Genomic DNA, 13,610 nt, shown 5'->3' on the forward strand with positions numbered 1-13,610 from the left:
TGTATTACCAGGCTCACTGACAAATGTTTCAAGGAGTTGCATTAGGGAGTGTTGAACCCCACCAATCTAGCCATCACATTTTAACTACAGGCTGGCCACTTTAACTAGCCATATAATTGGTTATACACTATAAGCAAATCAGAGTAGAAGAAGAGTAAAACAGATTTTGGGTTGTTTCATGGCTGCACTTACTTTTTATATATATGTTATGGTAAAGAATCAACAAGTGGGACAGAATTGTAAAGGTGAACGAAATTTATTGCTTATTTTCAATTTTTTGTAAAGAATAAAAAATCGAAAATTGACAGGACAATGATCCCAAACATAAAGCAAAACCAACAATGGAATGGTTCACAAATAAATGTATCCAGGTGTTAGAATGGCCAAGTCAAAGTCCAGACCTTAATCCAATCGAGAATCTGTGGAAAGAGCTGAAAACTGCTGTTCACAAACACTCTCCATCCAACCTCACTCAGCTCCAGCTGTTTACAAAGGAAGAATGGGCAAGAATTTCAGTCTCTTGATGTGCAAAACTGATAGAGACATATCACAAGCGACTTGCAGCTGTAATCGCAGCAAAAGGTGGCGCTACAAAGTATTAACTTAATGGGGACGAATAATATTGCACGCTCCACTTTTCAGTTATTTATTTTTTAAAAACATTTAAAATAAGCAATAAATATCATTCAACTTTACAATTGTGTCCCATTTTTGTTGATTCTTCACCATAAAACTGAAAACTTTTATCTTTATGTTTGAAGCCTGAAATGTGGGAAAAGGTTGAAAAATTCAAAGGGGCCAAATACTTTCGCAAGGCACTGTAAATAAATATATATATATATATATACATACATACATACATACATACAGTATATGCACGGTATGCGCAATTCTTAGTATCGATTTCAGCATATTAAGAATGTGGAAGGCCAAAAAAGGAAACACAAGGAAGTGCTTATTAGCCGTTCACGAGGCTGAGCTAAGATTAGCTCTGTTGTGCAATCAATGACATAACAAATGATCACCTTACCACAGTCATTACATGCGTCAAGGGACGGTCACTTGTGTTCATTTCTTTCTGTTGATAAGCCTGTTACATTGTTAGAAGCCAAGATACTTACTCTACATATTGCTTAGTAATGTTCATACACTGAGAGTAAAAGAGCTCAAAATGAAGATGTATTCAAAGGCAGAAAAGAAAACTTTGAAAGAATTCCTATACTTTCAAGAGACCTTGAAAGAACCATGTAAATAATATGGGAGCGTGAGAGAAAGGGTGCAAAGAAACCTATGAAAGTGCTCAGATTAAAAATGTTGAAAATAAACAACAATCATCAAAAAAAGAAAAAAAAAGTCAATGTTTTAGAATGTAGCTTTTCATTGCAACAAAATAATAATAATAATAATAATTTTATTCATTTATATAGCGCTATTAATTCCATAGCACTTTACATACATTGGCAACACTGTCCCCATTGGGGCTCACAATCTAGAGTCCCTATCTGTATGTCTTTGGAATGTGGGAGGAAACCGGAGTACCCGGAGGAAACCCACGCAAACACGGGGAGAACATACAAACTCCTTGCAGATGGTGTCCTTGGTGGGATTTGAACCCAGGACCCCAGCGCTGCAAGACTGCAGTGCTAGCCACTGAGCCGAAATGGTTCTTGTGTCTTCCAATGAAGCAACTGAGAAATGAAGATTTTTGGTACTCACTGTAAAATCTCTCTCTTTCTCAGAGAAGTGACTGGGGGACGCAGGAACCATGGATTAAGTCTGCTGCCACCTGGAGGCTGACAGGAACAATACACCTTAACAAAAAAACATGGTTCCTCCCTAGCAAACTATACTTAATCTACCAAACACGTCAGTTAGTCATAAAACGGTAGTAGAAGTAAAAGAATGAATGGGAAAAAAAAAACCTAATTGCACATCCGAACAGGCAACTGAGGGAGGGTGCGGCTTCCACTTATGAAGGCTGTGAAAAAGAGATTTTAAGTGAGTACCACAAATCTTCATTTCTTGGTCACTTTATTGGAACACACAAGAACCACTGAATATTCTAAATCTGTCCCAGGGGTGGCGATAAAAAAAAATATATCATACTATTACCACAGAAGGAATAATCCACGCTTAGGCCGCCGCCTGGGGGACTGCTCTCTGCAACACCTTCCTGCTAAGACTTGTATGTGCTGATGCAAAGGTATGAACCCTGTTAAACTTAGAAAGGGTGTGAACTGATGACTAGATAGCTGCCTTACAGAGTTGCAGAACAGAAACCTGGTGTTTGACGGCCCAGGAGGCTTCTCAACCTGTGTAGAGTTAACCCTAAGCCTGAATGGGGGATATCTGATCTTCAACTCATATGCTAATCAATTAAGGACTTTGTTTTTATTTTTTAGTCCGAAGCGCGTCAAGTTTTCATGCTTTGGCGTATATTATGGAGCCTTTTGTAAAATTATTGTTTTTAAGATGACCTAATAAAGCTTTGGATTTTATTTTTCCGTGAATTGGTGCTGGGTCATTCCCCTCCTTTTTCGCAGGTTAGTCTGTACAAACCCATCAGACCGCTTGGTGCTAATTACCAGGGAGAGAAGTATATAAAGTACCGTATTTTTCGGATTATAAGACGCACTTTTTCTTCCAAAAATGTGGAAGTTAAGTGAAGGGTGCGTCTTATAATCTGAATGTAGCTTACTGGGATTGGTAGAGGGGGGTTTCAGGAGGCCAGGGGAATGCTGCGGCAGCTGTGCAGAGGCTCTATGGCTGGGTTAGTGCTGCGGAGGCTGGGCGGGGTCTGTGGCTGCTAGTGCGGCAGTGTGGGAGCTAGTGCGGCGTCTGGTGCTGGGGCGGCTGTGAAGGCTCTGCAGCAGCTGGTGTGGCTGTGCGGGGTCTGTGGCGGCTGGTGCTAGGCTGGCACTGTGGGGCGAGTGGTGAGGACTTCAAATAATGCCACCTGCAGTCGGCGCATGCGCAGATGGAGCTCTCGGCTCAAGCTCTCTTCTGCGCCGCCTCCGGCCCATTAATTTCCCAGTAGCAGACTTAAGGAAAATGGTGCCCAGAGGTGGCGCTTTGACAAGTGAGATCTCGGCTTGCCATTGAGTCGAGAGCTCAATCTGCGCTGAATACAGGTGCCATTTCTTTGAAGCTCACACTGTCTGCTGCCACACCCCGAGCCCCAATACAGCTGCTTCAGCCCCAGCACGGCTGCCCCAGCACCAGCACAGCTACCCTAGCCACCGCAGCCCGAGCCCCAGCACAGATGCCAAAGCCCGAGCCCAAGCACAGCCGACAGAATTTCTGGGACACCCAATGCATATGCCTCCTGTGACTCCACTCCACCAACACTGCTGCCCCCTCCAGCAAGACACCACCGGATTATAAGACGGACCCCATTGTTTTGTTCACCTTCCTTCGTTCTGAATTTGGGGTGTGTCTTATAATCCGGTGTGTCTTAAATCCGAAAAATATGGTACATTTCTGCAGGTACGTCGGGATGCAGGGCTGTAAGGAAAGCATCATTAGGATCCTTAAAGCGACACAGAAGTTGGTAGCACCTTAGATCCAGAAAACCTGTTGACAGCTTCCCTTTAAATGCTATTGAGGAACAAGGCAAAGTTACAACTCAAGAATACAAAAACTCAAAGAAGTTCATGGTATGGTATATAATATACAGTAAGTAACAGCTATGATCACACTTGTGTTAGAGGCTCCATTTGGAACCCATTTATAATAATAAAAATATCTGTTTTTATTTCTAAAGTGCCAACATATTCTGCATCACTTTACAATTTAGAGGAGACATATGCAAACAATATCAGACATTACAGAGGAACACAATTCAACAAATACCAAGAGGAGTGAGGGTCCTGCTCACAAGCTACAATCTATGAGGAAATAGGGGAGGCACAAAAGGTAAATGGTAAAAAGAGCTTGTATTGTAGGGTCCAGCCATCAATGTAATACATTGGGGATTCAAATAACTCTGCATGACCCGGTCACCAGCCAGTATGTGCACAGTACAGATACACAGTGCTATTAAGTGCATGGAAGGTGTGTTATCAGGTGATACAAGTGACCAGTTTGGATGAAAATTTTGTGAGGGCAAAGCATAAACATTTACTTAAGTGAAGTGAGGCGACAGGCCAGTCGAAATAATGCGTTTTTAGGGCATGCTTAAAACTGGGTATTGGGAATTAATTGAATTGTACTGGGTAGTGCATTACAAAGAATTGATGTAGCTCGCAAGAAGTCTTGGAGACTTGAGTGTGATATTTGGATTATCGAGGATATTAGTCTTAGGTGGGCTTTGCACACTACGACATCGCAGGTGCTATGTCGGTGGGGTCAAATTGAAAATTACGTACTTCTGGCATCGCATGCGACGTCGTAGTGTGTAAAGGTTCGATGATACGATTAACGAGCGCAAAAGCGGCGTAATCGTATCATCGGTGCAGTGTCGGCGTAATCCATAATTACGCTGACGCGACGGTTCGATATTGTTCCTCGCTCCTGCGGCAGCACACATCGCTGTGTGTGAAGTCGCAGGAGCGAGGAACATCTCCTACCGGCGTCACCGCGGCTTCCGTAGGATATGCGGAAGGAAGGAGGTGGGCGGGATGTTTACATCCTGCTCATCTCCGCCCCTCCGCTCCTATTGGCCGCCTGCCGTGCTGTGTAGTCGCAGTGACGCCGCACGACCCGCCCCCTTAATAAGAAGGCGGGTCGCCGGCCAGAGTGACGGTCGCAGGGCAGGTGAGTGCATGTGAAGCCGGCGTAGCGATAATTTTCGCTACGTCAGCTTTCACAAGATATTGTACCTGCGACGGGGGCGGGGACTATCGCGTGCGACATCGCAGCATCGGCTTGCGGTGTCGCAACGTGCAAAGCCCGCCTTAGGTTATTAGTGGACAGAGGACATGGGTAGAGTGATAGACAGAGATGAGAGAATAGATATAGGGCACTGTACAATTGTGGAGAGCTTTGTGGGAGAGAGTGATAAGTTGATATTGGACTCTGTAGCGGAAGGGGAACCAGTGCATTGACTGGTGCAGGGCAAAGGCATTGGTGTAGCGGTTGGAGTGGAATATGATTCTAGCTGCAGCATTTAAGATGGATTGGAAAGGGGAGGGTTTAGTAAGAGAGAGACCGATTACTAGAGAGTTGCAATAGTCCAGATGAGAATGAATAAAGGCAACAGTAAGCGTTTTTGGAGAGTCAACTGTAAGAAAGATTGAATTCAAGAGAGGTTTTTGAGGTGTAGGTGACATGAGCGAGCGAGTGATCGGATGTAGGGAGTGAATGAGAAATCTGAATCAAATATAACGCCAAGACAGCGGGCGTGATATTGTGGAGGTAATGTTGAGCCACAAATGGAAATGGCAATATTGGGTTTAATAAAACTAGTAGAGGGAGGAAACACAAAAAGTTAAGTTTTTGACAAATACAGTGTTAGATACATGAGGGACATGATGTTAGAGACAACAGACAGACAATCACTGGTATTTTGTACTAATGCAAGGCTGATGTCGAGAGATATGTATAATTGGGTATCATCAGCATATACAGTTAGGTCCAGAAATATTTGGACAGTGACACAATTTTCACGAGTTGGGCTCTGCATGCCACCACATTGGATTTGAAATGAAACCTCTACAACAGAATTCAAGTGCAGATTGTAACGTTTAATTTGAAGGTTTGAACAAAAATATCTGATAGAAATTGTAGTAATTGTACACATTTCTTTACAAACACTCCACATTTTAGGAGGTCAAAAGTAATTGGACAAATAAACTAAACCCAAACAAAATATTTTTATTTTCAATATTTTGTTGCGAATCCTTTGGAGGCAATCACTGCCTTAAGTCTGGAACCCATGGACATCACCAAACGCTGGGTTTCGTCCTTCTTAATGCTTTGCCAGGCCTTTACAGCCGCAGCCTTCAGGTCTTGCTTGTTTGTGGGTCTTTCCGTCTTAAGTCTGGATTTGAGCAAGTGAAATGCATGCTCAATTGGGTTAAGATCTGGTGATTGACTTGGCCATTGCAGAATGTTCCACTTTTTTGCACTCATGAACTCCTGGGTAGCTTTGGCTGTATGCTTGGGGTCATTGTCCATTTGTACTATGAAGCGCCGTCCGATCAACTTTGCGGCATTTGGCTGAATCTGGGCTGAAAGTATATCCCGGTACACTTCAGAATTCATCCGGCTACTCTTGTCTGCTGTTATGTCATCAATAAACACAAGTGACCCAGTGCCATTGAAAGCCATGCATGCCCATGCCATCACGTTGCCTCCACCATGTTTTACAGAGGATGTGGTGTGCCTTGGATCATGTGCCGTTCCCTTTCTTCTCCAAACTTTTTTCTTCCCATCATTCTGGTACAGGTTGATCTTTGTCTCATCTGTCCATAGAATACTTTTCCAGAACTGAGCTGGCTTCATGAGGTGTTTTTCAGCAAATTTAACTCTGGCCTGTCTATTTTTGGAATTGATGAATGGTTTGCATCTAGATGTGAACCTTTGTATTTACTTTCATGGAGTCTTCTCTTTACTGTTGACTTAGAGACAGATACACCTACTTCACTGAGTGTTCTGGACTTCAGTTGATGTTGTGAACGGGTTCTTCTTTTCACCACAGAAAGTATGCGGCGATCATCCACCACTGTTGTCATCCGTGGACGCCCAGGCCTTTTTGAGTTCCCAAGCTCACCAGTCAATTCCTTTTTTCTCAGAATGTACCCGACTGTTAATTTTGCTACTCCAAGCATGTCTGCTATCTCTCTGATGGATTTTTTTTTTTTTTTCAGCCTCAGGATGTTCTGCTTCACCTCAAGTGAGAGTTCCTTAGACCGCATGTTGTCTGGTCACAGCAACAGCTTCCAAATACAAAACTACACACCTGTAATCAACCCCAGACCTTTTAACTACTTCATTGATTACAGGTTAACGAGGGAGACGCCTTCAGAGTTAATTGCAGCCCTTAGAGTCCCTTGTCCAATTACTTTTGGTCCCTTGAAAAAGAGGAAGCTATGCATTACAGAGCTATGATTCCTAAACCCTTTCTCCGATTTGGATGTGAAAACTCTCATATTGCAGCTGGGAGTGTGCACTTTCAGCCCATATTATATATATAATTGTATTTCTGAACATGTTTTTGTAAACAGCTAAAAATAACAAAACTTGTGTCACTGTCCAAATATTTCTGGACCTAACTGTAGATGGGGTTGAAAACCGAATCTACTGATGGTTGGGAGGAGATTGGGAGAAAATTTCCTGTTTGGCATGGTCAATTTTTCCTTTGAAATAATTGGCCAGATTGTCAGTGTTTAGGTTGGTTGTTGGGGCCTGTGCTCTTAGACCGAGGAGGAAATGAAAAGTGTCAAGGAGTTGTTTAGGATTGTTGGATAGTGAGGTGATTAGGGTGTTGAAGTAAGCTTCTTTGCTGAGGTGAAGGGGAGAGTTGAATAATTTTAATCATAAACTTATAATGGTTAAAATTTTTGGCGAAATTTAATTTTCTCCACAGATATTCAGTGCACCTGGAACATTGCTGGAGAAAACATGTTTGCAGCATGTGTCAGGACTTCGGCCATCTGTTTTGAGTTGTTCTCTGTGTAGGAGGTGTAGCTTCATCCAGGGCACTTTCCAGTGTTTTGTTATCATGTTTCAGGGCAGAGGTAGGACATGAGAGGGAGGCGATTGGGGCCAATGATGACTGCAAATTCTTCCTAAATTTCTTGGTATTAATGGCACATATATTCCTGTATGTGTGCAAGTTGGGGTGTCCTCAGTGGGGCGATAGTTCTTCACAGAGAATGAAAGAAAGTTGTGGTCAGAGAGTGGGAGAGGGGAGTTAGTAAAATCATACATTGAGGAGAATCGGGAGAAGATCAGATCCAGCATAATCACTTCCTCATTTCTAGGAGGTTAGAGATAAAAGATGAGCAACAGATGGAGAGAGGATCATCAATAGGGATGTAAAAGTTCCCCATGATGAGAATCAGGATATCACCAGCTAGAAAGTGTGCAAATGTGGTATTCCATCTAATCATTAGTTAATATGCTCCGTCAGACACTGCTGAGATCTTTTGTACAATGGATCTGGCACAGTGTTCGTTATAAACTAAAGCCATAAAACAGATATGATGAGAGCCTTATTATTTTTAATTTAATTATGTTAAAACTATAAAAGGTGCTCAGAACCCTTGTAGTGAATATCAACCTGTCATGGCTGCAATATTCCTTAATTAGGTAAGGAAAGATTTCAATATGTACAATTAAGCTCAGGAGTATGGTTTTCCAATACCATGCTGTGATTAATCATCTTCTGGGTTTTATAAGGAAATCTTAAGTAATAAAACATTTTACACCATATAGCACTAGTATAGGATTACTATAACTTCGTGCCCGCCTGTACCTTAAATGTGCTTGCCAGTGATGGGTTTCTGAATAGCTGCCCGTGTTGTGGGGATTGTCCATGGATCAGCAGGTCTGCCCCAAACTTGTTATTGGGACACTGGAGCTTATGGGCTTTTACTTTCCACTGAAAAGCTGTCACTTCAGATACAGGATATCCAGACTCTGCTAATTCAATAGCTGGTTGCAGAATTTCTCCGAGGCTCATCTATTAAAAGTTTATGATATAAGGGAAGGTAGATGATTAATTCAGTGCTTTGTTTCTTTATCAGCTCCAATTGATATAATGATCTCAGTACCATAACAAGACACTGTGCCACCAGAAACATTGCCATCAACTACGAAAGACAAAGCCCCCCAATCACAGTGCCAGCCAGAATGCCCTACTTGGAAGTCCTAGGGTGCCATTATTAACAGAGCCAGACAAACCTTCTCAATGACACCCCCAGAGTGCCCACGATACCAGTGTTTCCACTGATAGTGCGAGAGCGCTTTCATAATACACTCATATACAATACCAGTGAAAGTGGCAAAACCACAGTAAATAACTAGTTCATTCAGTGTCTATGCAAACTAACATAAAGTGACTTATGTATTTTGGAGAGGCGCTACAATATGATTCTGTATTTTTGTACCTTTTATGTAAAAGTTTACCTTTGTGCTTCAAAAGAATATATTCATGAAGGTATCAAAAGGAATAACAGTGGTGACTGATGAGTTAAAAGAGACCAACCAGCAGGATTTTCCCCATATAAAGTGTATGCAGTGCCATACTGGTGTTAGGATGGAGAATCAAATAATACCATCAGCTTAGAGATTGGATTTTTGATAGCAGAAAAAAACTTTATCAAAGGTCCAGAAACGAGTGCATTGGTTGAGTGACTGTGTGCATCAGGGTGGGACTTTATGAGTCAGGTCCTCAGTAATGATTCCTCCCCTGGCTGCCTGCCTCCCCTCTGTTTAAACTTCTCTCTTCTGCCACTGCGATTAGTGCTATATCCATCACGTGCTCTGTATTATGTTCACATTTTTCTCCAACTCCTTAATAAAATGTCGCCACGATCAGCACATGCGTGCACTGGACTCTCCAGTGCCATTTTAATGATGACACTGTGGAGATGACTATGAACGGAGATGGTGCATGCGCTGATAAAAAAAAAAAAATCTGTACATGTGCCTCTGCTGCTCATATTCGTCTTTACAGTGTCTTCAAGAAAATGGCGCTGAAGATCGTGGTGCGCACATGTGCTGATTCTGACGCCATTTAATTGAAGAGTTGGAAAAAAACTTGAACATAATACTGCGCACTCGCCGGCCATAGTTTAAATTGCGGCGGCAGAGGAGAGCAATCTTGGTGGCAGGCAGCCAGGGTAGGAAGCATTACTGAAGACCCGACCCACAAAGTTCTGCCCAATGCACATGCCAGTCAACCAATGCACTCATTTCTGGACCTTTGATAATGTTTTTTTTGTCAATCAAACATCTAATCTCTAAATTGAAGGTATGATTTGATTCTCCACTCTAGTGCCACTATGGCACTGCCTGTACTTTTGTATGGGAAAATCCAGTTGGTTGGTTCCCTTTAATGCAACACTGTACCTAGACCCACACTACAGATTGTGGTAAGGCATTTTAATAGCAAACTTAGGTAACTTTTTTTTACACAGCAACAGTGGGCTAATACCAGAAGGAATACTATGTGTAGCGTTGGCACAAATTCATTTACAGGACCTGGTCCAGAGGTCAGGTCATTCATCTGTTGACACCGGACAGGTGCCCAGTGAACAGCTTATCTGACAGCATCAATGGCTTTTCTTTTTATTAACCAGCCTTGCGTGACATCACATATGCGAAACCTCGCAACGATGATGTCGCACCAGGCTGACTAATCCAAAAAAGAGCTGGGGATGCCACCAGGTAAGAGGCAGTTCACAGGGCAACAGATTAGTGATGTGATTGCTGAACCGAATTCTATAATCCTAGACTTGCACCATTTCTGATTCCGGCATTGCACTTAAGGCCTCGTCACACACAGAGATAAATCTTTGGCAGATCTGTGGTTGCAGTGAAATCATGGACATATTGTTCCATTTGTACACAGCCACAAACCTGGCACTGATTGTCCACAATTTCACTGCAACCACAGATCTGCCAAAGATTTATCTCTGTGTGTAAAGTGGCCTTTAGAGAATACCTGCTGAATACAGTGTACTTCAATAAGTAGCCGCAGCTCCTGCTGCTGTAAAATTAGCACTCCGAGCAACGCTCCATACGTCTGCATTTCAATATTACATAAGATACAATTGTAGATTACCTTCTTACTTCCAAACAGAGTAACTGTGTCCACCCACGCAGCGGCAGCCCCCGGCACGGTCACATTGTGAGCATGTGTGGGAGGCAGCGGGTTTTCCTCATCAAACCCTTGTTGTTTCAACAGCTCCAAATTGAATGCCGCTGGACATCTGCCGCTGCAAAGGGATATATACATCTCTGATTTTAGAGATTTTTAAATAAGACAATAATAAGTAAGATGCAAAAGAAATATGACCAACAGATGAGCACATTATAATGTTCAAATTATAGCCTTAAAATTTTCCATTGGCAGGTTTTTATTCCCTCCTCAAGAATTTTTTTCCCCCCTCGATGAGTTTCTAAAACCACCATTTTGGGTTAGCGCATATTGATTTACTTTTCTGAGTGGGGTGGAGAAAAAAAAAAAAAATTCCACCATAGGTGTTTTGGCTGAGATTTGTTTCACAGTACAATCTCAATGAAAAATGAACTTTGTTGTGCAGGTTCAGGTACAGCCAAGATGCCCAGTCATATGGCATTTGTCATGTTTTACTACTTTTGTAAAGTAAAACACTTTTAAGCTATGTGCGCACTAGAAAATAGACTTTTCTTAAGAAAAATCCGCACCCTCTGGCAGAATACCGCACCCGCGGCAAAAACTGCGGTAAAACCGCACTCGCGTTTTTTGCCGCAATTTGCAGCATTTTTGCGGCGGTTTGAGCCCTGTGGTTTTTTACCATTATCTATGGTAAAAACCGCAGGTACCTGCAGAAAAGAAGTGACATGCACATTAATTCCGCAGCGGAAATTCCGCAGCTTAATCCGCAGGTATAAAAAAACGCAGTGTGTGCACAGCATTTTTTTATACCCATAGGTTTTTGCTGGGGAATGACTGCAGAAATGTTAGACACATTTTCTGCAGCAAATCCGCTGTAAAATCCGCGGTAAATCCGCAGCGTGCACACATAGCCTTAGGTCCTGTGTGCACACTGCGGATTTACCGCGGATTTTGCTGCGGATTTGCCATGGAATTGCTGCAGAAAATGTGTCTAACATTGCTGCAGTCATTCCCCAGCAAATCCTATGGGTTTGAAAAAATGCTGCGCGCACACTGTGTTTTTTCATACTCACGGATCTACTTGCGGATTTTCCGCTACGGAATTAGTGAGCATGCCACTTCTTTTCCGCAGGTACCTGCGGTTTTTGCCATAGATAATGGTAGAAACCGTGGGGACCAATTTGTGGAAAATCCGCTGTAAATCCGTGGTAAATCCGCGGAAAAACCGCAGAAAATTGCGGCAAAAACGCGGAGCAGTTTTCCCGCGATTTTATACCGCAGGTGCGGGATTCTTTCAGAGGGTCCGTTTTTTTCTTAAGAAAAAGGCACTTTCTAGTGTGCACATGGCCTTAAGCCTTTTTTTGTTGTCACTTCATTCATAAGGTGCAGAGCAGAAGCACTTGTGCCTCCCACATAGGGTATGGTTCCACTTGCGCATAGCTTCTGATGCGAGAGCATCGGAAGCGATATGCTAATGACTCTCTGCTGCGGGTATCAGCTGAGGGTCATGCGACTGTGATGCGATATTGCAATCATGTCACAGCTGCGGAGAAGAGGGAGGAAGCACTTTCTCCACTGCTTGTCCCTTCGTACATCGCACTGTGGTCGGATGACATGCGAGTGCAGTGCGATGCTTCACAAGCTCCCATAGACTTGTATGGGGGTGCGTTTGATGAGACTCGCTGCCAAATGCAGCATGCTGCGATTCATTTCACAGGTCGATATGGCATGAGAACTTAATCGCAGATGGACACCGCCCCATAGTTTTGCACTAATGTGTAATTAGTCTTTCAGAAAAGGCAGCCGAGAAGTGGCTTCTACTTGCTTGTGTATTTCAGCTCTTGAAGTCATAACGGATTTCCCCAACTTAAGGCCTTATTCAAACGTCCGTCTTGCATGTATGTGTTGTATCCATTTTTTTCACAGATACAACATGTACCCATTACAATGGTGTGCAAAACACATGGAGACACCCGTTATTTTTCCGGCAGCAGATGACAAGTGCCAATACAAGTCTATGGGTCAGTAAAAACACGTTCATCACACTGATGCAATCTGCAAAGCATAGGAGAAGCTGTGTAATTTATTCATTTATTTAGCCATCTGTGAAAAATAAAAATGTTACACACTGATGATAAAAATGGACACAAGGAACGCACACTGATGCAAAACACTGATGACACCAGGACCATTTTTCTCACATACTTGCTTAATTCCAAACTTTTGAATGAGGACGAAAAGTAATGATTTCTGCGCAAGAGAGATTAGAATTCCTTTTTTACTCCCACATTCTGAGAAGTCGAGGGAAGAAATCCTATTTTATAAATGCATTCACAGAAACTGCTTCTGTATAACATGGTGCCCTATGTCCATTTAATGTGGATGCATCAGGCAGAAGCCGCATGCACAGTTCAAAGATCAGGTGTCTAGAATTTTATAATTTTCATAAAAATCTTGTCTTCCTCTTGGATGCTCCAGAAGAAGCCTAAATGGTGAAACTATGAATCAGGGTGGGAGTATATTAATTCTCTGCTGTTGGATTTTATTATACATAAAATAACAGTATATCACTATTGGAGGACCTGTCCTCATTTTTCATTACAGAAATAACAACATTCTCTGAAAAGTGACAGCAAGGGAGACAGCCAGTGACCATCAGCAATTAAAGGGAATCTGTCAGCAAGATTTCACACCACAAACTATTTATATATGTATGTACCTCTTCCAAAGACAAGTCTAGCAAAACTTTTAAATGGCCAGTCCATTCCCCTGTTAATTAGGAATCAGTGTTTGAATTGATATGCAAATGAAACTAAAGAATTATTTGTAGACCTGAAACCTC

The 13,610-nt window shown here is 42.5% G+C and overlaps 1 protein-coding gene across 2 annotated transcripts in view; it reads right to left on the reverse strand.

Moving 5' to 3' along the window:
* Positions 1 to 13,610, reverse strand: part of LOC142296799 (glutathione hydrolase-like YwrD proenzyme) — a 136,657-nt gene that overhangs the window by 88,898 nt on the left and 34,149 nt on the right. For both annotated transcript variants that reach the window (XM_075340808.1, XM_075340809.1), the window contains exons 4-5: positions 10,733 to 10,886; positions 8,420 to 8,626 (exon numbers count right to left, since the gene is read on the reverse strand). In XM_075340808.1, coding sequence (XP_075196923.1) covers positions 8,420 to 8,626; positions 10,733 to 10,886 — 361 coding nt within the window. The remainder of the gene's footprint in view (positions 1 to 8,419; positions 8,627 to 10,732; positions 10,887 to 13,610) is intronic.

This window comes from Anomaloglossus baeobatrachus, chromosome 3, assembly GCF_048569485.1.
Source record: "Anomaloglossus baeobatrachus isolate aAnoBae1 chromosome 3, aAnoBae1.hap1, whole genome shotgun sequence".
Classification (NCBI taxonomy): domain Eukaryota; kingdom Metazoa; phylum Chordata; class Amphibia; order Anura; family Aromobatidae; genus Anomaloglossus; species Anomaloglossus baeobatrachus.